Consider the following 27556-nt stretch of genomic DNA (forward strand, 5'->3'; position numbering starts at 1 on the left):
GCCAATGATAGGCCAGTATACATTTTACCATTAGTCATTTACAATGTATACTGGCCAATTATTAGGTAATATTTGTCTGTCTGTCCGTGACCACATGTCAAAAAAAGAAGCTAGTAAAAGTGGCGGCACAGATTATGACGTCAAAAAAATTAACCAATAAGAGGCCAGTATACACTGTAATTGACCAATGGTAAAATTTATAGTGGCCTCTCGTTGGTTAACTTTTTTTGACGTCATGATCTGTGCTGCCAATTTTACTAGCTTCCAAAAAAATGAAAACCTATCTATAAAATCTAAATGTTTTTTTGAAATTTTTAATCATTTGATTTTAATTTAAATTTGAAAGTCTAAAAATTGTTGGTCCGAATAAGCTATACTCGTCAGGAAAGTTTTACGATATGGTGGGGGGTCGGTTTGAGGCTGTATTCCAGATATATCCACCCGCTCTTAGCAACTAGTTAATTGAATCTTACAAATCAGAATTGTTAATAGTTATCTATCGCATCGTATTATAGACAGCTTTCCGTGGATAAAAAATATACAATTATAAGAATTAAACCAGTTTTGTTAACCCCGAGATACCGAATGCACGGACTAACAAAACTGTTTTTAATCTTATGATTGTACATTTTTATATTCATAGAAAATTGGATATAATACAATACGATACATGATTTTTCAGTATGGCTTAGAACCCGTTCTAATCAAGCCGAAACTAATCGGTTTAAAAGTCATACCGGAAACTTGTTTCTGCTTATAATTTTTGAAAGGAAAAATTTAAATAAGACAACATATTCTTAAAAACCAATAAAAGAAAATTAATTTAACATCCAGTGTAATATCCATGTATGAATATAATATATTTGTTATATGTACATACATATATGTGAATTGTATTCAAATTCCATGAATTATAATCGATATTTTATGTTTAATACAAAATAATTTTTGTATAAAATATATTTTTTTAAAAATATTCTGATCATCTTCCTTTATTATATTAAGTTCAGTTCGTAGTTCTTCATTTTGTTTATGGATTGAACTGTTTATTTCTAATTTTTGGAAAACTGATTCCTATTAAAACAAGGTACAACGATATAAGCGAAGCATCTAAACAATCAAGTCCTAAAAATGTAAGCATGTCTTTAAACATTATCTATATTTCAGCAGTTTTGCAACAATTTTGTTTAGACTCATGCATTTATCTTCTGCTTATTCACTTCTGACACTTTACAGGTGTTAATGTTCGTTTGTCCTACCGTTTCAGAGCTTCGCTTTTATGGATGTTATCATCTTTGTTAAATGAGTGTACCATATTGTGCATGAAATTATACAAGAACTAAACAATTTATATTTGAACAAATTATTTACAATTACAACTAATATAACAAAAACTAAGAAAAAATTCAATAAACATAAAATAGCATCTTAACAAATCAATATTTGTCTTTAGTAGTAGCGAAGCTACTCTATAATTCACTATGTCTTTTCGTCTGTCAGTCAGTTTGTAACGCTATGGAGAAATGTAATTTTCTCGGCTGCTATCAGAGAGAGACAGCTATATTTTTAGTGAAAAATCGAATGACATATGCACATCTAATCTATACATTATTTTGTCCGTCTGTTGGTCATGCTTTAAAAGATGTAAACGTTATTATTTTGAGGTTTCGTGATTTTGGAGTTTTTGTATTATTTTTTTTGCTATAGGAACTGCTCTATAAATCACTTTATCTGTTTGTACACGATTTTGTTTGTGCTTTGCTACTTATGGATGTTGCCATCCTTATTTCCTTACATTTCTTTTAACTTTACTCTAAATTTAAACTATAGTTTCAGCCTTTTTTATACTGTTCCCTTTTTTTGGATTAATTTTATTCCAAGTTTGTATCTGCTCTGTTCTTGTTGTCTTATTCTTGTCCTCAACATTTGGATATATAATATACGTGGATATTATGACAGGGAATACAATGATTTCAATTTAGGTTGCTACCATAGAACTTATTTATTGGTCAGTTTGTTCATCCAGTAAGAGGGTAGAGGAGGGGATGGGGTAAAGGAATGGATGGAGGGTATCTTTATTTTAGCCAGCTGTGAGTATTACTTTATCAGAATGCATAAAAATCTGGTGCAACATCCATTAATAATATATCAGGATAATTATTGTACTAGGGGAGGGGATGATTAAAGGGAATGAATAGGGGTTGTGTTATTTAAGCCCGCTGCAAGTTTTACTTTATTAGAGAACATGAAAATCTGGTGTAACATCCAGTTAATAATATATCCATGCCTCTAGAGTGAGCAGGAACATGAAGGTCAGAAATATTCCCATGGAAGAGAAGAAATGCCAGATATCATGGTTGTCAAATATCCCAAGCTTGCAACCACTATTCAGTATTCTAAACAGATATCATGGTTGTCAAATATACCAAGCTTGCAACTGCTATTCAGTATTCTAAACAGATATCATGGTTGTCAAATATACCAAGCTTGCAACTGCTATTCAGTATTCTAAACAGATATCATGGTTGTAAAATATCCCAAGCTTGCAACCACTATTCAGTATTCTAAACAGATATAATGGTTGTCAAATATACCAAGCTTGCAACCACTATTCAGTATTCTAAACAGATATCATGATTGTCAAATATGCCAAGCTTGCAACTACTATTCAGTATTCTAAACAGATATAATGGTTGTCAAATATACCAAGCTTGCAACTACTATTCAGTATTCTAAACAGATATCATGGTTGTCAAATATACCAAGCTTGCAACTGCTATTCAGTATTCTAAACAGATATCATGGTTGTCAAATATACCAAGCTTGCAACCACTATTCAGTATTCTAAACAGATATCATGATTATCAAATATGCCAAGCTTGCAACCACTATTCAGTATTCTAAACAGATATCATGGTTGTCAAATATACCAAGCTTGCAACTGCTATTAAGTATTCTAAACAGATATAATGGTTGTCAAATATCCCAGCCTTGCAACCACTATTCAGTACTCTAAACAGAAATCATGGTTGTCAAATATCCCAAGCTTGCAACCACTATTCAGTATTCTAAACAGATATAATGGTTGTCAAATATACCAAGCTTGCAACCACTATTCAGTATTCTAAACAGATATAATGGTTGTCAAATATACCAAGCTTGCAACCACTATTCAGTATTCTAAACAGATATCATGATTGTCAAATATGCCAAGCTTGCAACTACTATTCAGTATTCTAAACAGATATAATGGTTGTCAAATATACCAAGCTTGCAACTACTATTCAGTATTCTAAACAGATATCATGGTTGTCAAATATACCAAGCTTGCAACTGCTATTCAGTATTCTAAACAGATATCATGGTTGTCAAATATACCAAGCTTGCAACCACTATTCAGTATTCTAAACAGATATCATGATTATCAAATATGCCAAGCTTGCAACCACTATTCAGTATTCTAAACAGATATCATGGTTGTCAAATATACCAAGCTTGCAACTGCTATTAAGTATTCTAAACAGATATAATGGTTGTCAAATATCCCAGCCTTGCAACCACTATTCAGTACTCTAAACAGAAATCATGGTTGTCAAATATCCCAAGCTTGCAACCACTATTCAGTATTCTAAACAGATATAATGGTTGTCAAATATACCAAGCTTGCAACAACTATTCAGTATTCTAAACAGATATCATGGTTGTCAAATATACCAAGTTTGCAACCACTATTCAGTATTCTAAACAGATATAATGGTTGTCAAATATACCAAGCTTGCAACCACTATTCAGTATTCTAAACAGATATCATGATTGTCAAATATGCCAAGCTTGCAACTACTATTCAGTATTCTAAACAGATATAATGGTTGTCAAATATACCAAGCTTGCAACCACTATTCAGTATTCTAAACAGATATAATGGTTGTCAAATATACCAAGCTTGCAACCACTATTCAGTATTCTAAACAGATATCATGATTGTCAAATATGCCAAGCTTGCAACTACTATTCAGTATTCTAAACAGATATAATGGTTGTCAAATATACCAAGCTTGCAACCACTATTCAGTATTCTAAACAGATATAATGGTTGTCAAATATACCAAGCTTGCAACTACTATTCAGTATTCTAAACAGATATAATGGTTGTCAAATATACCAAGCTTGCAACTACTATTCAGTATTCTAAACAGATATAATGGTTGTCAAATATACCAAGCTTGCAACTACTATTCAGTATTCTAAACAGATATCATGGTTGTCAAATATACCAAGCTTGCAACTGCTATTCAGTATTCTAAACAGATATCATGGTTGTCAAATATACCAAGCTTGCAACCACTATTCAGTATTCTAAACAGATATCATGATTATCAAATATGCCAAGCTTGCAACCACTATTCAGTATTCTAAACAGATATCATGGTTGTCAAATATACCAAGCTTGCAACTGCTATTAAGTATTCTAAACAGATATAATGGTTGTCAAATATCCCAGCCTTGCAACCACTATTCAGTACTCTAAACAGAAATCATGGTTGTCAAATATCCCAAGCTTGCAACCACTATTCAGTATTCTAAACAGATATAATGGTTGTCAAATATACCAAGCTTGCAACAACTATTCAGTATTCTAAACAGATATCATGGTTGTCAAATATACCAAGTTTGCAACCACTATTCAGTATTCTAAACAGATATAATGGTTGTCAAATATACCAAGCTTGCAACCACTATTCAGTATTCTAAACAGATATCATGATTGTCAAATATGCCAAGCTTGCAACTACTATTCAGTATTCTAAACAGATATAATGGTTGTCAAATATACCAAGCTTGCAACCACTATTCAGTATTCTAAACAGATATAATGGTTGTCAAATATACCAAGCTTGCAACCACTATTCAGTATTCTAAACAGATATCATGATTGTCAAATATGCCAAGCTTGCAACTACTATTCAGTATTCTAAACAGATATAATGGTTGTCAAATATACCAAGCTTGCAACCACTATTCAGTATTCTAAACAGATATAATGGTTGTCAAATATACCAAGCTTGCAACTACTATTCAGTATTCTAAACAGATATAATGGTTGTCAAATATACCAAGCTTGCAACTACTATTCAGTATTCTAAACAGATATAATGGTTGTCAAATATACCAAGCTTGCAACTACTATTCAGTATTCTAAACAGATATAATGGTTGTCAAATATACCAAGCTTGCAACCACTATTCAGTATTCTAAACAGATATAATGGTTGTCAAATATCCAAAGCTTGCAACTGCTATTCAGTATTCTAAACAGATATCATGGTTGTCAAATATCCCAAGCTTGCAACTGCTATTCAGTATTCTAAACAGATATAATGGTTGTCAAATATACCAAGCTTGCAACTGCTATTCAGTATTCTAAACAGATATCATGGTTGTCAAATATCCCAAGCTTGCAACTGCTATTCAGTACTCTAAGCAGAAATCATGGTTGTCAAATATCCCAAGCTTGCAACCACTATTCAGTATTCTAAACAGATATCATGATTATTAAATATGCCAAGCTTGCAACTGCTTGTCAGTTCTCTAAACAGATATCATGGTTAAAAAAGCTGCCTCAAATCAATTGGACTGCTATGGATATTATGTATTCAAATATGTCCAGTAAGATGACAAGAAAAATCATAAGTCTAGCTTAAATAGCTGCTGAGTAAATCTCATTTCTCTCATAGAGTTATGGACGGACAGGCAAAGTGCATTAAATAGTAGCTTACTAAAAAAAATTTAAAAAGCTGTTATTTATGAATTTACATTAAAGCTATTAACAATACACTACACACGGAAGCATGCAGTGGCGTGCCCAGGGATATCCCATGGGGTATTAAAACTATTTAAAACTGGGGGCGGGGGGTTGAAGAAAGGAAAAGTAGGCCTTCCCAATTATAATTTTAATTAAATGTATATTGCATCAGGTACAAGGTATGATCAACAAGCGAAAAAAATCAAAAAAAATATTCGGGGGGCAAATGGAGAGGTCGTCAATTTTACGAAGTGTTGCCCCCCAACGACATCTGAAAACACGTACAGGTTTCGTGATTTTTTTCCAGATTAATTTCGCTATTGGTATATGCTGATACTGCACGCCACTGGTATACATTTAATCAAAATATTTATATTTCTAAGTAACTTGCTTTTTTATTGTGATAACTCCTATGATATTTTTGCTCATCCCCCCCCCCCCCTCTTGCCCAACCTCAAGGTGGCAACGAATTAATTTAAATAATACATTTTTATGAAAGAAAAAGCAAAGCTTGACAGCCGCAAGTCAACCGTTAGTAAGACTTAATTTTAAACACGTTTGATTACTCAAATTTTTTTTTGAAAAAGAGGGATTGTAACAGTTTTGTCAGGTTGAGACTTCAAGTTGATCTTTAAAATTGTAAAAGATTGATTTCATGTGGCTTTCAAGCGGATGACGCGCGGCTGCCGAGCCCTGATTAATACCTTGATTCTGCCGGGGATACTAGAGTGCTCTTTTCTATATCAGTGTAATATTTCCCTAAATATTAAGAAATTCAATGATATTGGGTTTTATACATTTTCAAGTCCTTTCTGCTTATCTATAACTATTCTTAGTAGCAAAGTTACTCTATATCTTGTCTATCAGTCAATCTGTAACGCTATGGGGAAATGTGATTTTCTAGGCTGCAATATAGGATAGATAGCAGAAATTTTAAGTAAAGATTCCTATGACATAAGCGCATCTAGTCTACACATTGTTTTGTCTGTCGATCTGTCAGCCATTCTTAAAAATACATTAACCTTAATTCTTAAAGAATTCACCATTTTCATATTTATTGCCTATTCTGATAAAAAACTAAACATCTGCTCTATAACTCACTTATGTTTGTCCAATCCATGATTTTTGTGCTTCGCTACTTATTAATGTTGTCGTCCTTGCTTTTTTTGGTTTAACTATAGGGGTAAAATTAAGCTTTTGTTTTATGTGTAAATCAGAATATTTTTTAAATTCTTTTTATTGTAAAGCTAATCTACGTTTTGTTGAGTATGTCAGCTTACAATGTAGATATTCTATGTTATTAGCGGCTATGCCAGTATAGGTTTTGGGGGAAATTTGAGGTGGGAGGGGTAATTTATGTTCATAGGGACGTGGTTGTAACCTCCCTCAAAACAGTTAAAAACCTTTCCAGGACCCCATGGAAGCGACACTGTAAAGGACAACTATATTGGTTGAGCGGTTACAGAGATCCTTTTGTACACACAAAGAGACAGACAGACAGAAATCCTGTTACTTGTATATGCGAATACCTGAAAATACAACACATACAGCAGCTCCGGCTATATATGCATAGCTATCCACTCCAATCTGTTCATTCTTGAGTCCTTTCAAGTGATAACAGTACAGTTTCCTGGCCAATCGATATATAATCACTTGGATATTGCACCAGATTCTCGCCTACCCTAATGAAATGGTACTTCCAGCTGGCTAATATAATGATACTCCTATCCCCTTTACACTCTCTCCTCCCATTCTATTTGAGGAACCTACTGACCAATAAATAAACACTATATAGGCAACCCTAAAATTACTGTGTCATTATATATCCAAGTATTATATATCCATTTCCTGGTGACATAGTAAAAATTATACATTGCCATATTTGTCATGATAATTAACAGGATATAAGACGAACATCCAGGTGTTCTTTCCATCAGGATATACACATCCAGACCAAGGTTTACCAGCACAGCTAGCAGGGTCAGTCTCAGAGTTAAGCATTGACAATTGGTCTCACATTTGTGGCAGCACAGCACTGATATATCTAGTTTAACCTTCTTGATATTCTTCAGGATATGGTACACTGCATAGGCCATTAGAAGTGCGTGCGTTAAAACAAAAACTATATAGAACCAAAGTGCTATGAAGAAGTAACCCGCAACTTCTATGACAAGAATCATGGATAGTAGACCAAATGTTTGAAATGATGTTGGTGTGGCCTTAGGATGTCTAAACTGGTACAGCTTGAGTAGCATCAGCAAACTCATTGTGTACATGAAAGTTGTATCAAACTGGAAATTAACAACTGTCGGACAGACATGATAGCAGGCACTCAGAAATCCCTCTCCAATAGAGGTAGCACCCAGAGCATAGTATATGCCAGTATCAAGAGGAACTCCACGCTGAACTCTATCCCCATCATTATATCTGTTATTGGTCGCTTTACTGTCAAAATTGTGACGGATGTAGACAATAATGTTGAACGCTATTCCAAAAATGATGTATCCAATATTGCTGAAGACATGGCCAAAGTCTTGCAAGCCAATGGTTGTGTACAGACACTCAAAGTTGTAGTAGCAAAGATCAAGATCACCTGAAATTATAAAGAAAATCTTAGCTAGACAGTATATAAGATACGCAAATATATGTTATACAAGCCCTTTTGCGAATTTTAAAACTAGAAGCTTCCATGTAATAAAATTTTTCGCAAATATAGGTATTAAATAAAAGTAAAGGATCTGTGTGTTTATCTGTCTGTCCCAAGAGTCTCTGTAACCACTAAAAATACCCCCCCCCCCACAAAAAAAAATACAAATGAAGCTGGGCATTGCCGCTAGTCTATATCACAAAGTAGAATGATGTAAGTCTATCCGTCTGTGTAAAGCTTAAGATCTCGGTAATAGCCGAACCTATGGTGTTCTTCAGGGAAAATACCTACTCGTCCTGTGATTGTTTTAGGCTATTTTCTTGGGGGTTGGGATATCCCCACAGCCCCTAAAAAGCAAAAAAAATCACCTCCAAAAGGTTTTTCTTTTTCTTTTTGTAAACTAAAACAAATATACCTTTAATATTAAATGTATGTTGATAATTGAACACCAGTTGTAGAGTTGGAAGGGTATAGAAAACTCCCATCAGCATTATCATTGTTGTATAATAATCACTAACTGAAGGATTTCTAACTATTTCAACAGAATCATCAGTCTCGGTCAAATCATCTTCTGCATCACTGCTTAAATTTTTAGATTCTTCGCTACGTTTTTTCAGCTCTAAAACTAGGTCTTTGAATTTCTTCTGAAGGTTTTCTCTGTAGATAAAGAAGCTGACTGTCAGGGCAATGAGAACAGTCATGACAGCAGTTATTGAGACAGCCAACACTGAAGAAAGTAAATCTTCAACCCTTTCCTCCACTACCAATGTCAGCATAGTATTGTTGGGATTGTCACTGAAATATATTAAGATAATACTATTACATAACTAGCGGCTATGACCCTTGAGACCTCTATTTTCCAATTTTTGCTTTAAAAAGAGAAATTTTTGGGAATGGGCATTTCATCTAGGGTTGATTTCTCTTGGTTGGATGGTATTATCCTCTCCCAAATAAGTGACACTGTAAAGGAAACCCATATCAGTTCAGCGGTTATAAAGATCCTTTTGTACAAACAGCAGACAGTCAGGCAAAGATCATGTTACTTTTATATAAACAAGCGGCTTCTCCCCTAGCCTCTAGTGGCTTTGCTCTAAGAGGTATGAAATTTTTTAGTGGGGGGGGGGATGTCTCCCCCCCCAAAGAAAATAGCCTAATATTACCACGGAACTAGTAGATATATTTCCTGAGGAGTAGAATACAATTGGTTCAGCGGTTACCGAAATCTTTAGGTTTAGAGAGACATATAGATAGACATCATTCCACTTTATATTATAAACTAGCGGCTTTAGTCGACCCCTTTATTTTAATTTTAGTTTTAAAAAGAAAATTATTTTTTTTTTGGGGGGGGGGTATTTTTCATTTTTGGGGGGGTTGGGGGTGTCCCACCCCCCAAGAAAATAGTTATAAACCTTCCCGGGACCTATGAGAAGCTACCCTGTAAAGGAGAACCCGATCGATTCAGCGGTTAGCGAGATCCTTCGCTACAAACAAACATACAAACACACAAACAAACAGACAGACATCGTTCTACTTTGTATTATAAATGATATGTTTGTTTATTGGACTTATTATTCTTATTTAATAAATTGTACCTGTCCTGGAAGTCCAAGGTACTGTAGCAGCTCTCCTGTGAGTGGTAGCTGTACACAACCACCAGGATACCAGATGTTTGTCTAGATCTGGAATATGGTATGAGGCCTTTCTCAAGAAATGTCAGATGCTTCGTCCCTTCGTCCTCCTGGAACAGTTATTCATATTTATTGCATCGTATTATAGACAGCTTTCCACAGATAATAAGATAGGGGCATAGCCGTTAATATGAATTTCTTATACATATATCCTTATCATAAAGTAACAGGATGTCTATCTTTCTTTTTGTCTGTACCAAAGTATCTTGCTAACCGCTGAACCAGTATGGTTTCTCTTTACAGGGTAGCTTTTCATGGGTCCTGGGAAGGATACCACCAACAAGAGAAATCGCCGCTAAAAAAATACCCCTCCCCAATTTTTTTCCTTTTCTTTCTAAAACTAAAGATGAAAGAGGGGAGATTGACTTCCCATCCACTCCACCCAACAATTACCCTAGATGTCTCTAGAGGCGCAACTGCTGGTATAAGTATAAAATATAACCTGGATGTCCAAACTAGATTCTGGTATTTCTTGATCTAGACATTGGTTATGAGGTTGAACATACAGTAGTCCACATGTAGGATACCCTTCACTCTTTACCCTATATATAAAATCATGTAGCGTACCTTTCACTGTTTACCCTATATATAATATCATGTGGGATACCCTTCACTGTTTACCCTATAAATATATAATATCATAAAGGATTATACCCTTCACTATTTACCCTTATATTATCATAAATAATACCCTTCACTGTTTACCCTATACATAATATCATGTAGGATACCCTTCACTCTTTCCCTATATATAAATATCATGTAGGATACCCTTAACTGTTTACCCTATTTAATATCATTGATACCCTTTACTGTTTACCCTATATATAATATCATGTAGGATACCCTTCACTCTTTACCCTATATAAATTGGAAAAGTGATGAAAATATAAAATATATGTATATATTGACAGGGAAAAATTTGTTTTATATAATTATGTTGCCAACACACACATTATTTATTGGTCAGTTCGTTCATCCAGTAGAAGGGGCATTGATGAGGTAAAGGGGTAAAAAGTTGTTTATATTTCAGCCGGGAGCATCACTCTATTTGAATAAATGATAATCTGGTCTAACATCCAATTACGTATATATCAGATAAGGTCATTTTAAATCCCCTGTATTTGAACCGGTTCTAATCCATACTGAAAAAAATTATGTATTGTATCGTATGACAGATAATTTCCTACGAATAATATAATAAAATAAAAACATAATAATAATACTTTTTCTCGTTTTCATTCGAATCCTGTGGATAGGAACCGGTTCTCATCCATACGAAAAAACTATGTCTTGCATCGTATTATATCCAGCTTTCTACGAATATAAAAATGTACAATCATAAGATTAAAACCATTTTTTAGCCGGTGCCTTCGGCACCTCGGTGCTAAAAATCTGCTTTTAATCTTATAATTGTACATTCTATATCCGCGGAAAGCTGTTTATAATACAATGCGAGAAATAACTATTTTAGCGAAGGCGTATTTAAAAAAAAATTTAGGGAAATATTTTTTACCTAATATTTATATGTTCCACGTCGTCTTGAAACTTGTAATAGAAAAAACTTCTGGTTTTAGAGTGGAGAATTATCTGGTCCACAGGCTCATTTAATTTCAACTCATATTCATACAATCTTAATTTAAATAATGTCAGAAGATTATATTTGTTCCTACGCACTTTTAAACTTAGCTATCAAGTGAAAGTGACCTAATAATATCGGGATAAAGAATCAACGAGAATACCTACCTAACGAGATAAAGTAAAAAAATAAAGATGACAACATCCATAATTAGCAAAGCACAAGAAAATCATTGTTTAGGAATAAACTACAAGGAGATATAAAGAGTATTAGTTAAAATCAAGAATCACGACACCTTTTATCACATCACAAAACCTTTCTAACATATTTTTTATATTGTTAATATTTGTATTTATGTAGTATGACGGACAGACCGACGGACGAAGTAAATTACAAAATAGCTAATTAGTTTAGTGAACCTTCACCAAAATAATAGCTGTCTATCTTGAATAGCAACTGATAAAATCACATTTCCACCATAACGTTACTGACAGAAGGACAGACAAAGGGAAATATTAAATATATATATTCGCTACTAATAAAACCAGAAGATAATATTTGTTCCATCACACTTATCTAAGAGGAAAATACAATTTCCGATAAATTTATGTACGTCCTAAATGACCCTACACAAAATTACACCTTCTGTGTATAACATTTAGTGGTTGAAATGTTTGGACACTAAACTTAATGAACCAACCTATCATTCAATAAAAAGTACCCAAAGCTAGAATTATCAAACTTGACATGATGATTTCTATAACAGTTAATTACGAATAGGAAGCGTAGCACCTCTTAAATCGTTACCACAAAGTCCGAACGTCTATTTTAAAAAGCTGATTTTTGACAACAATTTTTAAGTTCATTTGTCCTACCGTTTCTGAGCTTCGCTTTTATAGATGTTGTTGTACTTATATGTATACAATAAAATATTTAATTTACCTAATAGCAATGTAAAATCTCAAAGGTGAAATATTTGAAGTAGAAACTGTTAATCTAAAATAAAAATGGATATAATATATACGTGGATATATTGACATGGGAAATTTGTCGTTAATTTAGCTTGCTAACATGGACCTCACTCATTTCAGTTCGTTCATCCAGTAGGATGGAAGGGAATGGGGTTAAGGAAGTGTCTATGTAATGTTGTTATTTTAGCCAGTTGGAATTATCACTTTATCAGAGTACATAAAAATCTGGTGCAGCATCCAAATAATAATACATTGGTTACAATAGAATTGGATTGTTGAATTTTTAAAAAAATTTCTACTTTTAAGTAAAACTAGCATAAAGAAAAATAGACTAAAACCATCACAAGACTTAAAAGTTAAAACTAAAAATATAATAGCCTAAAAACCACCTAGAGGGCAGTTGTTAAAAATAAACTCTATCAATCAAGTTTATATACCTTTCATAGACCTATAAAAAGCTTCGCTGTAAAGGAGAACTATGTCGTTTCAGCAGTTAACGAGATCATTCGCTACAGACGAAAAAAATAATACTTGATCTAATAAGATAGGTTTTAAAAACTGTTTTTGTTGGCAAGTCTTTACCTTAGTTTATCATCATTTGGAGGACATAGGGTTCTCTCGATAAACTCTTCACCAATCCTGAAAATAAATCAGGGCTCGGCAGCCGAGCGTGTAAGCTGCGTGTAAGCGTCAGGGAAATCAATCTTTGCCATTTTAAAAATCAAATCAACATCTAAACATGATAAGAAATTGGCAATCGCGCTTTTAAAAAAATCCAAAGCATACAAACGGGTTTAAATTTGAGGCTTATTCGCGCGGCCGCTGAGCCCTGATATAAATGTAAATATGTGTGATTTTGTCAAAGGAACACAGTAATAGTGTCTGACTGATTATGACGTAACAAAAAAAATTAGCCAATGAGAGGCCGTTATTGACCAATGGTAAAATTAATAGTGGCCTCTCATTGGCTAATTTTTTTTTGTTACGTCATAATCAGTCAGACACTATTACTGTGTTCTTGTCAAGGACACTAATAGTTACGAATAGCACAGTAATAAAAGCTTTGTAATGTCAAAACAAGGATGACAACCTCTATTAATAGCGAAGCACAAAACTTCGTGAATTGAAATAAAGACATGGAGATTTAAAGACTACTTGCTGAAATCAAGAATAGAAATGTATTGGCGAAAAAATCACGAAACCATTATAAAATATTTTTATATTTTGTGGCATAACTGACAGACCGAGGGACATAGTAAACTACATACTGGTTGTTCTTTTTTAAAAAAATTCAATAGCAGCTGAGATAATTACATTTACCCCATAGCGTTACGGATTGACTGACGGACGGACAAGGAAATTGAATTATATAGTAGCTTCCTTACAAAAACACTTAAAACTTGAACTTTTAATCATTTATACAACCTTGACAACAGGGTCTGTTTGTCTGTCTGTCTTTCCCGTAGGATAACGCTAACCGCTGAACCGATATGGTTTTACTTTAAAATGTAGCTTCACATAGGTCCTGGGAAGGTTTATAGATATTTTATGGTAGAGTAACTCCACCCGTCTTTAGAAAAAAATATCCCCTTTTTTATACTTAAATAAGGCGGAACGACTCCCCCTTCCCCTTTAATTCCCCTTAGAGGCCTCTAGTAGCATATCCACTACTTATTTATAACAGATTCACTTAAATTTGCAGGTATATTCTTTTTGTCTAAAGCTAAAGATCTCGATAATACTGGTCTAAATTTGTTGTACTTTTCAGAGAAGCTTTATTGTTGTGGTTTTAGGCTATTTACAGACCTCCTCCACCCTCTCCTTGATGCAAGGGGCGAAGGAACTAGTAAGTGATAAATTACCTTGGAGAGAGTGTCCAATAGGAAACGCTGGGTGTCAGATGAACCAAAAACTCTTAAAATAGTTAATTAAAAGATGTAATATGGAGCTATAGTGCAGTTCACGGCAAATATTCCTGCTTTCGAATATCTCCAATAATCTAAATTATAAATAATCTCGAATAGCCATTACTAAATAATGCACAGTTATCTCTTAGCATACATAAACAGCTGAAAATGCTTTTGAAGATAATAATGAAATAAGTTTAAATGAAAGTTTTGAATTCAGTATCATTAAAATACTTGAATAAAACAGTATCAATTAATATTTTTACTTTTAACATTTCTGAATTAAAGCAGATTATCAAATCAAATTCAACATGAACTTTGAGCCCACTTAAAGTAAATGAAAGACATTCAATAAAATTTATTGAAGTTGCTATATATAGTGTATAAAATATAACAATTACCTAGAAATAGTCAAGAGGTTATTTTACCTTTTACAATCTTAAGTTTGTGAATTTTATTCTCAAAACAGAAATAGATTGGGACTTATTATGGTAATTATTAAACAAGTATAAAACGATAATTAGTTGTCGCAGCAAAGTTTAGTGCTCTAAGAAAATGGGGATTTACATGTATTACCAGTTTCGGCCTACCTATTCTATTGACGTCATAGTAGATGAAAAGAGAAATTGAAGAAGGAAAGAAACTCCCTAGAAAAGACTTGGGGTATAGGGTATTTCCTAACGCCAATAGAATAGGTAGGCCAAAAGCAGTGACATTTTTCCCCATTTAGCTAGGGCACTATAGAAAGACAGCTACTTAGTTGTTCACTGGAAGGCTAACCCTCAGATGAAACGCATTAATCCATCCCATAACACAGAATCTACTACCTACCTACTGGCTTTGTAACACTATCAAAAGTATGATTGTTGTTGTTGATGGTGTCAGTAGAAACATAATTGTCCTCCATTATTAGTTTAGTCTCCAGAGTTATTGAATATCCTTCTAGGTTTGGCAGTTTGATTTCTAGATAATTTCAATCAGTTAGAAAGTTTTTCCTTAGTAAAATTGTTTTATTCTTTTAACTATCGGCTACACACCTGAGAGTGTTAAATTTATGGGTTTATAGATTAAGGATGACGACATCCATAAAAGCGAAAAAAGAACAATCAATAACTCGTGTAAAGTGTCAGAACTTAATAATCAGATTAAGAACATTTATTGGTAATTCTAAACAAATTGTTTATAAATTTGTTGCAAAATTCCGTATAGGATACAGTAAAAGGACATACTTTCATTTTTTGGATTTGCCTATAGAGATGCCTTGCTTTTATAATTGTACTTTGTTGTCCTAGGAATCATTATAACAAAAATTGGATTTTGGGGATGATTATATCATAAAAGATTGTTGTCAAAAGACAAAAATCAGAATTCAAATTGACGCATGGGCTATTTGGTAATGATTATAGAGTTGCTACGCTTCTTAAATCGTACCTAATTGTTATAGAAATCATCATGAAACGTTTGAAATCGATAGGACAATTCTTTCATGTGTAAAATAACGAGCTATCCGTTACGGACAGACGGACCGACCCTAAATATAGAAAAGCTTTGTTTTAAAAAGTTGAAATATATATTTCTTACCATAGTTGATTTCTGAGTTTCTCGACACCTCGCTAGTAAAGTTACCCACTAATGAATCAAAAACTTCAATTATTTGATCGGTGCCATCCTCAACAACAGAAGATTTTAACTGAGAATACTTTTTAAAACTTCCAATGTCACTTTGTTTTATTGCAAGATATTCTGTCCTAGAACTATGTGTCACATGTATCATTAAAAGTATTAAAAAATGATAAAACTCCATTTTAAGAATCTAAATTAACAACGTCATTGAATGAATTGAAACTACTGACTAATTTAATCAAAAAGTGTCAGGAAGATAAGATTTTTTTAATCAGAAGTTGTCAATAAACTTTGTTTTACATTTTTTTATTCATTTATTCACTAAGTAATCATTTTTTATGTTAATCCAAAAATCACAATACAACATAGGTATTTATTATTATATTTTTTAGTTAAAATCTGTGATAAAAATATTTTTGGAGGATTTTTTAGTTTTTGGTTGGAAGATTTTTTAATATTGAGTGATTAAATGTCGTCTTTGAAGGATTATCTTTAAAAATATTATAATTCTAAGATTTAAAGAGATGAGGCATTAGACAATAGCCGAAAAAATTTATGTACATCCCAATGATATTATAGAAATTACCCAATATATAGCTAACATTTAATGGTTGAAACATATGAACACTCAACTTGATGAAACAACAAATCAAAATTCAATAGTAGTATAGTCCCCAAAGTTGTTGAGCCAACGAATAAATAAAGTGTTATAATAAAACTTTGATGTAAAAAACATCCTAACAATAACATCTTTGGTTTAGCAAGCTGTGAGTAATTAGAGTACATAAAAATGTGGTGTAACATTCAAGTAATAAAACATCGAATACACAACCAAAAACCTGTCGTTTTTATATTGGGATAAAAGTTCATTTAATTATACATATATTTATCATATGGCTAAAAAGTTAATAAATTTTTTTTTTAAACTAGCAGCCATGAACTCTAGTTGTACTTTTTTACCACTACATCCATCCACAGGAGGGATACTTTTGTGAATCATCATTGGGGATGTGCATCAATTTATTTTACCGTCCATTGTCTTTTCCCTGAGTTAAAATACACTGTTTTAAATTTGTTTGTATTAAGATATTTTTAAACTTGTTAAAAACGAAGCCTTTGTATAATTAGGGTTGGTCCGTACGTCCGTCCGTCCGTCCGTAGTTTTTTTCGGCATATCGATTTCAAACTATGCATGTTGATTTCTATAGCATTTAAATGTATTATTTAGAAAGCGTAGCAGCTCTATAATCGTTACCCGAATGTCCAAACGTTTATGTTGATTTTTAACATTTTTTGACAAAATATTTTTATGTGATATAATTATTTGATATTTGAAATATTATTTTAGCATCAAAATTAATTACAATTTTGTTTTGACTTATACATTTATAATCTCCTTTTTCTGATTGTGTCAATGTTCGTTTGTCGTACCGTTTCAGAACTCCGCTTTAATAGATGTTGTCATCATTGTTTCTATATTATGTTACTACAATTTCGTTATTAGATTTTAATGAAATATAAATAAAAATATACAAAAGTGCCTTATTTATGTGCTATAAGATTAATTCTAGATTTATAAGCCCCGTGGGACCGAAAACCGAGGCTAAGAAAACTGGTTTTAACCTTATTCAATTTATTTTTATTTTAATATTCATGAAAAATTGTCTCTAAAACAATGCTAGACATAATTTTTTTGGTATGGCTTAGAACTGGCTCTAATCCAGCGGATATCAATAATCCGTTTTTATAGCCATACTAGAAAATATAAATAAGTTGCAATAAAATTGTTATTTAGACATTGGTATGTAGTAAAGCACAGTAGCAGAGCACAGTAAAGTAGGATACAGTAATTATCAACCATATGGTTGATATTAACAAGGATGCTATTATTAAAAATAGCTTAGCTCACTTTTATTTTATACATTCATGAAGTAGGGATGATAATTTTGTTGATTGTTTATGGGGGTATAGTCCCTTTCGTGGCAACGCCTCTTAAAGGGCGTTTCATCGAATTTTTAATGGCTTTTACCCTATTTCTAGCCCCTGCGGGGCCAATTGCCTAACCCTGCGGGGCAATCACCTAACCAAACCTAAAATTACATATAAAAACTAGTGTGAAAATACGACGAAACGCCCCTTAAGAGGCGTTGCCACGAAAGGGACTATACCCGTTTATGGGAAGTTGCTGAATTAAAGGAGTCTTTTTTGATTATCACTGAGTAAAGTTGAATATGTTGGATCTGGTGTTCCATGCTTTGTATGAATGTTATCAGTTCAGTATTTTGGTTAGGTCAGGATCATAGGCGTCCAAGGGGGGGGGGGTAATGGGGCGATTACCCCCCCCCCCCCCCCAAACGATTTTTTCATTTTACCCCCCCCCCCCATTCAAAATTTACCCCTACCCTGGGGGTGCCGTAGGCACACCCAACCATTTAGGAGGGGGTATTTACCCCCCCCAAACAATTTTGGGGGGGTAAATACCCCCCCCCCAAAATAAAAAGCTTGGACGCCCCTGGTCAGGATGTTGAATGGCTTGTTGGGTAGTTCTTTTTGTTATACCTTATTTACTGCAGCAATTTGCCATCTTGTTACCCTCTGTATTGCCAGTCTTGGTAAGGCGGGTCCCCCCAGTGGCATGACCGCCAGAATCACCGTCCTTCTGTAGCTTCTTGGCGATGGCAAAGAAAATTTTGTTCACGTTCAATTCGGTCTTGGCACTGGTTTCCATGAACAAAAGTCCATTTTCTTCTGCATATGTAGAAGCTTCATCATACTCAACCACCCTATTTGTTGTTAGGTCAACCTTATTTCCGGCCAAAGCAATCACAATATTTGGACTTGCCTGTATTTGGAGTTCTTTAACCCATGCCTTTGCTCTTTCGAATGTGTCTGTGTTGGTTATATCATATACAACTATGGCGGCCATAGCTCCTCTGTAATACAAGGGGGCAATGCTGTGGAATCTCTCACTTCCTGCAGTGTCCCAAATTTCAAATTTAACTATAGTATCATCTAAAAATACTGTTCGAGTAAGAAATGCAGCTCCGATTGTTGATTCATGACTTTCATGGAATTGGCCTTTGGCAAACCGCAGGACTAAAGAAGATTTTCCAACGGCTGCTTCACCTAACAAAACAAGCTTAAATTGACAAACTATAGACTGTGCCCCACTGGGTCTCTGTCCAAAAGCCATTTTACCTCTTAGTGAAGTAAATCAAGCAGATTTAGCTTGGTCAGTTTACACAAAATAAGTGATCAAAGCAATAAGTCAACTGCAAGTTGCAGACTAAAACAACTATTGAATTAAAGTTGATAAATTTACTTTCCATTTTTTGTCTTATCATAGCTTTGCATTTCTAAAGACGTCAAAAGTTATAATTAATTGGAATTACTTTTGATTATAGCATATGACTCAACAAATCCAAATCAACTGTATTACCGCAAATTTCTGTTAGCTAACTGTAACTAATAACCCAAAAATACAAACAAAAAAAAAATTTTCTTTTAAGCCTAAAATAAAAATCTAGTTGTAGAATTCAGCCCCTTCTTCCACTCTCAAGTGCCCCTGAAGGCCTCCAGGGGCGTAGCCGCTAGTACCAATTACTTATATTCTGAATAGTTTTTATACAGACGGATGAACTAACAGACATACTCTGATTGTATATATTTATCTTTATAATTAAGTAACAGGTTCTATGTGAGTCTTTGTGCACCAAGGGATCTCACTAACCACTGAACCAATATGATTCTCCTTTACATGGTAGCTTCTCATAGGTCCTAGTAAGGTTTAAAACTATTTTGGGGGAGGGTACCACCAATATCCCAATATCACAACTAGAAAATAATGACCCCCTCCAAATTAAATGTTTTTAACTTTTTCTTTAAAAAACTGTAATTTTAAGGAGGGGTTCGACTTCCCCCTCAACTCAAGGGCCCCTATATGCCTCTAGAGGCGTAGCCGCTGCTATTAGAGTATCCCATGATATAAAGTAGTAAGGTTTTTAGTCTGAATCTCAAAATTAGAGAATTAATTATGAATAAAAAAACACGCAACCTTTATTTTTTTTAAATCAATCTTCAAAGTTAAAAAATGTGAAAAGAATAAGTTTAAATATAAAATAAAAAAGTCTTTAGTAACTGCTATTTATTGCCATGTTGATCAGAAATATGTTAGAATTTGTTGTTAGGTTTTTTTCTAAAAACATTTAAATAGGAGGCATAAATTTGAAAATTACAAATTTTTAAAGCTTATAGTAATTATATAAGTTGTTTGTATCTTTTAGTAAAAAATTTTAAAAATCATTTTGTTTTTTATTAAAGATTTTCATAATTTTTTCCATTTTTATTCAGAACTTAAAATTAAAAAAAAAATTACCTGGAATCATCATGGTTTTATGTCTATTTTCACCATACATATTTCTTATGATATAATTTTTTTGGTAAATACTAAATTATACAAGGATGACAACATCCATAAGTAGCGAAGCACAAAAATCATGGATGGGAATACTTACATGTAGATTTAAAGTGTATTTATTAAAATCAAGAATAGATTTATTGGATAAAATAAACACCAAACCTTGTTTTATTTTGTATGATGACGATTATCAAAGTAAATTACATAAAAGATGCTCATAACAATGGGAAAAATTATTTTGATACTGATATCCCAAAAAAGTTTAAAAATTTGACTAAAAACACCAAAGATATAGGGATATATGTTAAATATATAAAAAAAAAAGCCAAAAACCTGATAAAAGGCCATAGTTGTTATCTTAAAATGATAGTAAATTTATTTTTCTCTATCCTTAACTTAAAAAATTAGGAAAATCAGACCATATACACCAGAGATATGGAAAAATGCATGAAAAATTTTAAATGGCCAAAAACCTGCAAAAATGGTTGCTTTCTTTAAACGACGGAAAATTTAATTTTCATATCTATTACTGAAAAAGTTTTGAAAATCGGACCATAAACACTGCAGATATGGAGAAAAATGTGAAAATATAAAAATAGCCTAAAACCTGCTAAAAAGGCAGTCTGGCCGTCATAGTTGTTTTCTTTAAACGACGGAAAATTTAATTTTGATATCTATAACTGAAAAAATTTTGAAAATCGGACCATAAACACTGAAGTTATGGAGAAAAATGTGAAAAATTTAAAAATAGCCTAAAACCTGCTAAAAAGCGGTCCGCGCCATTGATGTTTTATAGTCAATTGTGCTCCTTAATGATAGGAATGTTGTCAAAAAATTTCAGCATTTTATCTTTTATAGGAACTGAGTAAATCCCATTTCCCCCATAGCGTTACGGACGGACGGACTGACGGACAAAGTGAATTATAGAGTAGCTTCGCTACTAATAATGGGTAATATCCTCTTAGAAAATTTGTTTTTTTGACCCCCTTGCCTGCCCAGCCGCAGCGCTCGGCTCCCTAGCCTAAAACCTAACCTCACCTAATATAGTTGTCGCTGTCGGGGGGAGGGGGGGATACTCAAATTTTCAAAATTGAAAAAAAAATTCTAAGAGGAGAATGAAATACAGTGTGTTTTTTTTATGAGAACTTTTTTGAAAGCAATTTTACCCCACTTATAGTTATCAGAATTTAATGATTAATGGCTTATTCTCTTCGTTTTTTATAACCATTAATAGAAAAGCATAAAAATATTTAAATTTTTATTTAAAAAGTACAGTAAATTCAAAAATTCAAAACTTAGGTGTCAACATCTAAAATGGTTTTAGCGCATTTTTCTTATTCTCAAATCTTCTACCCTTTGCAAGAATGAAGGGAGTACTTTGGGGGGCCAAAACTCCCTCCCTAGTGGAGTTATGGCCTTCAAACTTTACAATGTTCTAGTACATGTCACCAATAGTATCTGTATCAATATTTAGCACTATATATCAATTTTGAAGCGTTTTGCAGCCATTCTTGCAAAGGGTAGAAGATTTCATCATAAGAAAAATGCGCTAAAACCATTTTTAGATGTTGACAACTAAGTCTTGAATTTTTTAATTTGCTGTACTTTCTACATTAAAACTTAAATATTTTTTTGCTTATCTATCAATGGTTATAAAAAACGAAGAGAATTAGCCATTAATCATTTAATTCTGATAACTGTAAGTGGGGTAAAAAAAGTTCTCATAAAAAAAGACATAAAGACATGTAAAAATTCCTTGAATTGTATAACGTACAGCAAATGACAAACAACCTATAATGTTTAAAGTAGTGTGTGTTTTTTAATGTTCTTTTCAGTAAAGATTTTTAGATGTCTTGGGATGGTTAAAAAATAGGGAAAGATCTTTGTCTGCTAACACTTTCTTTTTTAAATTTTGACGGATTATAAAGACAGTTTGACCATCTAGATATAATTTATCTATCATGCATTGAAAATGCGGCAAATATTATAGACTAGAACTGGGCTCGATATAATTATCTCGCTATTGGCTAGGTTTATTCAATGTTTTATTTACTTTCTTTTGGTTATCTGAATTCTGACTATTAACCCTATTCTTCCATTATCTTCTCCCTGACGATTTCTTTCTTTAAACTATTTTAGGATCTTAATATTTTTTATTTCAAATTATCGTCATGTAAGGGTTAAAATGTTTAGTTAACTGTTAGATTTTAGTTCAATATCTGATCACATTATGCACGTATCGATAGTATAAAATTATTTAAAGTTTTCTTTTATTTACTATATTATAAATTTAAATTATCTGTTTTATGGATAGAAATTTAGTACTTCAATATAATTCAAATAGCAACATTAAATAAAAATAATGAATTTATTCTTCATACAGTAAAATAATGGGTCTTATCGTTCTGGTCAATGAGAGTTTATTACGGATTATTGGAGCACTATGAGTTTTAAATATTTATTGCTTGGAAAACTTGAGCTTATAAAGAGACATTTATTTCCTATATAGATCTGCCATGGATCTTGATGCAATTAAGCAGGCTGTTTTGTAAATGTTAAAAATTGGAAGATTTCATTAAACTAAAGTTCCCGCAAATATAAGTTTTAAAAGATATAAAATTCTATTTTACAAATATATTTCATAAATTTATAAAAGATACACAAATTAATGTTAAAGATTAGGTTTAAGTACACATCAATAAAATACATTATTATAGATTAAATTACATTTTTTCACATAAGTGTACAAAACAATTTCTTATAGCGTTATAAATCTAAAATGAGAAAACAATTTCTTATATTGTTTTAAATTTAAAATGAGAAATCTGTCATAGATTATAAAATTAGATGTATTGAAAAACTATTAGAATAACCTATGATACAATTGTTTCTAATCTAAATAGTATCTGATGAAAATATCAATTTTTACTTAATCAAACATAATTGGACATATTTTAGTGGAATTTTGATGGAAAACAAAAACAAAAAAACTGCATGAAATTGCATTTTTTTTTAAATTGATTAAAAGAATTTTTTAATTTAATACCCAAATTTTTTTGTATTTTGGTATTCTGAAAATGTTCTCTACCTTGTCGTATAATAGACAGTTTTCCGCGGATAGAAAATTAAATCTGATTTGTTGGCTCTGATTAGCCAGAGGCCTCGGCTAACAAAAAGGGAATCAATATTAAGATTTAATCTTATTATTCATTAAAAAATGGCCTCTAACAAGATAATATACATAATTTTTCCGTATGGCTCAGCACCTGTTCTAATACAGCGGATATTAGTCAGATTCGAAACAAAACTGGAAAAAAAATTTAAAAAATATATTTATAGGACGGAAAAAGGGTTTTATTGTGATTTTTATGGCTTACATCAACATAAAAGTTTTGAAATCATTTTTTCAAAATTTATTGGAATGTTTTAATTTGTAAATTTTTCGTAATATTTTATAACTTTTTGGGGGATTATATAATTTAAATTAAAGCTGTCACTGGTAAATAAATAATAGGTTATATGTTTCTAGTGGCTGCGCCCGTAGTCTCTAAGAGATTAATCATGGGAGAACGTACGAATGACAATCATTTACTTTCGGAACTATGAAGCTATTTCCCAGGTGATTTTTACCCCCCCCCCCAAAAAAAAAAAAAACACGCCCAGAAAAAAAGAGGATCATTTTGAGGATTCCCTGAACAACGAGATACAAATTAGACCCTCGTTTATTGAAAATATTAAAGACTTGCATACATAAATGGATATAGAAATTGTGACGAGGGAATTTTTGTAGTCAATTTAGGTTGCTAATATAGTCCTCGGATATTGGTAAATACGTTCCTCCATGGTCCGTTGTAATGTCATAGAAAGGTGGGAAAATGGGGAAGTATCGTTATATTAGTCAGCTGGGAGAAATATTTTATCAGGGTATGCGGGAATCTCTGACTATATCCATGTACTCTATATCCATTCAAACATCCTAACAACTTTTATAAAACATTATAAATAAAGTAAAAATCTTTGAATATGTTACACAAACTGTACACAGTGTGATTCAGTGATAAGAAAATAGAAGATGAATTCAACATTCCTCCAAATTTTTATTTAGTTGTTGAAAAAAAATGAAGGGGTTGGGGGGTTTGGAGGAAGAATAGTTCATTTGCCAATGTCTTCTCCCTCCATGATGGGGTGGGGGGTGTAAAGGCTGCCTAAGCATGCCCCGACTTTTGTAGAAAGTTGTTGAGCGCATCCGTCAGCTGTTTCAGCTGTTTCTCCATGGACTCCAACTTTTCAGAAACTTTTCAGTGATAAGACAATGAAAGATAAATCAATATTCTTCAAAACTCTTTGTTGGTAGTGGAGGGGTGATGGATAGAATTGAGTGTAGAATCATTCATCTTACATTGTTTTCTCCCTCCATATTTCTTTTTTGTGGTGGGGGTGATGGGCTGTCTAAGCATGCCCCGACTTTTGTAGAAAGTTATTGAGCGCATCCGTCAGCTGTTTCAGCTGTTTCTCCATGGACTCCAACTTTTCGGAAACTTTTCCCTCCTCACTTCCTCTCTCACGTTCTAAAATATAATAGTTATTTATCGCATCGTATTACAGACAGCTTTCCGCAGATATTAAAATGAAAAATGGCCTAACAAAACGGGTATTAATTTTATTATTTTTTTAATATTCGTAGATAATTAACTGTAATACGATGCCATATATATGATCTAGTTTAAATCCAGCGGATATTAATCGGTTTCAAAGCCATAAAATTACTAGACTAGTTGTTTATGAGGCAAATTGTTGGCTTGCTACAATTGCTTGCATATGTGTGTGGGGGGGGGGTGTATGAAACGCAGATAATTGTTAAATTTTGCCTAATAATAATCTGTTATAACCATAATTACGTGGAATGCACGGCTTAATAAAACGAATGTTTAAGTTATGCATTATTCCAATATATTTTAACTAAAATGTGGGGTAGTCGACATAAATAACTTCCCCCCCCCCCCCGAAAAAAAAACAATTTTTTTCTTTCTACTTTTTCTCTTCTGTTCAAGAACTGATATAAAAATGGGACGAAGCCCATTTTGTTCCGAATTTGTATCACTTTGAAAAGTGCCACTCCAGTTACGTCATATTTTTCTTTCCCGAAAAAGGGAAGGGGGAAAGAAAAAAAAGGGAAGGGGGGAAGAAAAAAGAGATGAGAGAAAAGGGGGTTTTCCCCATCTCTTTTGAAGAGATTTTCTTCCCCCCTTCCCTTTTTCGGGAAAGAAAAATATGACGTAACTGGAGTCGCACTTTTCAAAAGTGATACAAATTCGGAACAAAATGGGCTTCGTCTAAAAATGGGAAGGTCGAATTTAACTCCCCCCTTCCTAAAGTACCCTAGAGGCCTCTAGGGGTATATCCGCTAGTTATGATGAAGCTCTTACCAAGAATAATGGTCTTGGCCTGATCTAGAACATCCTTCCTGACTTGCAAAGTTGGAGTGTTTGCTATTGCACTCGGCTCAACCTAAAATTAATTAAAATTAAATCATATATGAAATATTAATAAAAAAGCATAAGAGTTTTGAAATTTGTCAACCCTCCTGCATTAAATTTGACGTCGATTGTATAATTTTAAACCAGTTTGTAAAATTACAAATAGTCAAGGCAAATAATCTATATGTAATTGCAGAAAAATTTTATATTTGCGCTCTTTTGACCTTAATAAAGCATTTGATAGATAGGGAAATAAATGGATAAGACAATGGCCGATTAATTAAAGTGACGTCTGAAGATTTCAATAAGTGGTTGAAACGTTTGGACAATCGACTTTGTGCACCAACCAATCAAATTAAACCGACAAATAAAAGTTATTGCAAACATGTCAGTCGTCTATCCGCTCTGTTTTTTGTCTGAATATTTATTCAGATCTTATAAACTGCTAGCTATAAAAAATACCTCTTACTTTTTTATCTAAATTTGAATGTAGATTTATCACCAGCTTAACTATTTGGTTAGAGCAAATAGTAAAAAAAAATGAATGAACCTGAATTCTTTTTCTGTAAGGTATACAGGAGATAGCTTTGTTGCTGTTAGGATAGAAAGTGGCACTTTTACCAGGCAGGCACTCATAGAACAACAAGATTCTGGTTCCAGCTAAACAACAACAACAAACTGATTATAGCAAGTTTTTCATTTGTGGACTAGAAAACTTCTTCTAACTAAAACGTCTGTGAGGTTGTTTTGATGACCAATCAGACAAGAGAGTTTGGCTATATGGCTATGTGGTTGACCAATGAGAGAGCTAGTTTGGTGAGTGGGTTTGTATTGATGACCAATCAGACAACAATGTTTGTATTCAGCTGACTAATGAGAAGGTCAACATAAGTGTATGCGTTTGACCAATCACACTGCTAGTTTAGAATTAAATCCAATTAAACAACAGTACATTTGACAAATGAGAAAATAGCTTTAAACATTTAAAAAGACATACACTTATAAAGTAGATTTACTTCTAAAAATCATTTACAATATGATTTTAAAAATTAAATAAATTATTTTACCTGAAACTTTATTAAGGAGAGGAATCTTCTTAACCCAGAAACAACATGAGCATGAAGGGAAAGCTGACAAAAACTAAAATGAAAAACACAAAATTAGTTGAAAATTGAAAAAAATAAAGGGTCTAACGAGACAAGACAATGACCGATAAATTTACGTACATCCTCAATGATGATTCACATATTTACCCCTTTTTTAGATTACAATTCGAGGTTAAACATTTGAACACTCAACTTAATAAACAAACCAACCAACCAAAATCCAATAAAAGTTTCCAAAGTTGTTCAGTAAACTATTAAGCAAACGCTATTAGATAACTTTGGAGACAAGTGCAATAAAAAGGCCATTGTCCCCTTCCTCCCTGAAAAAATACCCCTTTA

General features: G+C 32.8%; 2 protein-coding genes and 1 pseudogene across 2 annotated transcripts in view; all 3 read right to left on the reverse strand.

The window, feature by feature from the left end:
- Window positions 1–1786: 1786 nt before the first annotated feature.
- LOC145335181 (uncharacterized) lies at window positions 1787–16452 on the reverse strand. The gene is made up of 14 exons (XM_080180911.1): window positions 16176–16452; window positions 15426–15557; window positions 14550–14601; window positions 13270–13326; window positions 12659–12712; window positions 11654–11770; window positions 10580–10679; window positions 10042–10187; window positions 8865–9244; window positions 7596–8395; window positions 7332–7479; window positions 6507–6561; window positions 2288–2396; window positions 1787–1918 (listed from the first exon to the last, which is right to left on the reverse strand). The coding sequence occupies exons 1-14, from the start codon at window positions 16396–16398 to the stop codon at window positions 1820–1822; spliced, it is 2472 nt and encodes an 823-aa protein (XP_080037037.1). The 5' UTR covers window positions 16399–16452; the 3' UTR covers window positions 1787–1819.
- Window positions 16453–18737: 2285 nt separating this feature from the next.
- LOC145335134 (ras-related protein Rab5 pseudogene) lies at window positions 18738–19446 on the reverse strand (annotated as a pseudogene).
- A 3807-nt stretch (window positions 19447–23253) lies between these two features.
- LOC145335072 (transient receptor potential cation channel subfamily A member 1-like) overlaps window positions 23254–27556 on the reverse strand; it is a 54072-nt gene continuing 49769 nt past the window's right edge. Inside the window, exons 27-30 of the mRNA XM_080180777.1 lie at window positions 27179–27251; window positions 26662–26771; window positions 26061–26142; window positions 23254–25202 (exon numbers count right to left, since the gene is read on the reverse strand). Of these exons, the coding sequence (XP_080036903.1) occupies window positions 25084–25202; window positions 26061–26142; window positions 26662–26771; window positions 27179–27251 (384 nt within the window). The 3' untranslated portion in view covers window positions 23254–25083. The remainder of the gene's footprint in view (window positions 25203–26060; window positions 26143–26661; window positions 26772–27178; window positions 27252–27556) is intronic.

This window comes from Acartia tonsa, chromosome 13 (assembly GCF_053477335.1).
Source record: "Acartia tonsa isolate MP-2025a chromosome 13, ASM5347733v1, whole genome shotgun sequence".
NCBI classification, from domain to species: domain Eukaryota; kingdom Metazoa; phylum Arthropoda; class Copepoda; order Calanoida; family Acartiidae; genus Acartia; species Acartia tonsa.

Bases quoted from the DNA above. Each gene is read 5' to 3' on its own strand.
- LOC145335181 (XM_080180911.1), bottom strand. From the start codon at position 16,398: ATGGAGTTTTATCATTTTTTAATACTTTTAATGATACATGTGACACAT. The intron at 15,558-16,175 runs GTAAGAAATATA...GAAATTATCTAG, and splicing joins AAACTCAGAAATCAACTATG to AAATCAAACTGCCAAACCTA. The intron at 1,919-2,287 runs GCATGGATATAT...CCAAATGTTGAG, and splicing joins TGTTCCTGCTCACTCTAGAG to GACAAGAATAAGACAACAAG.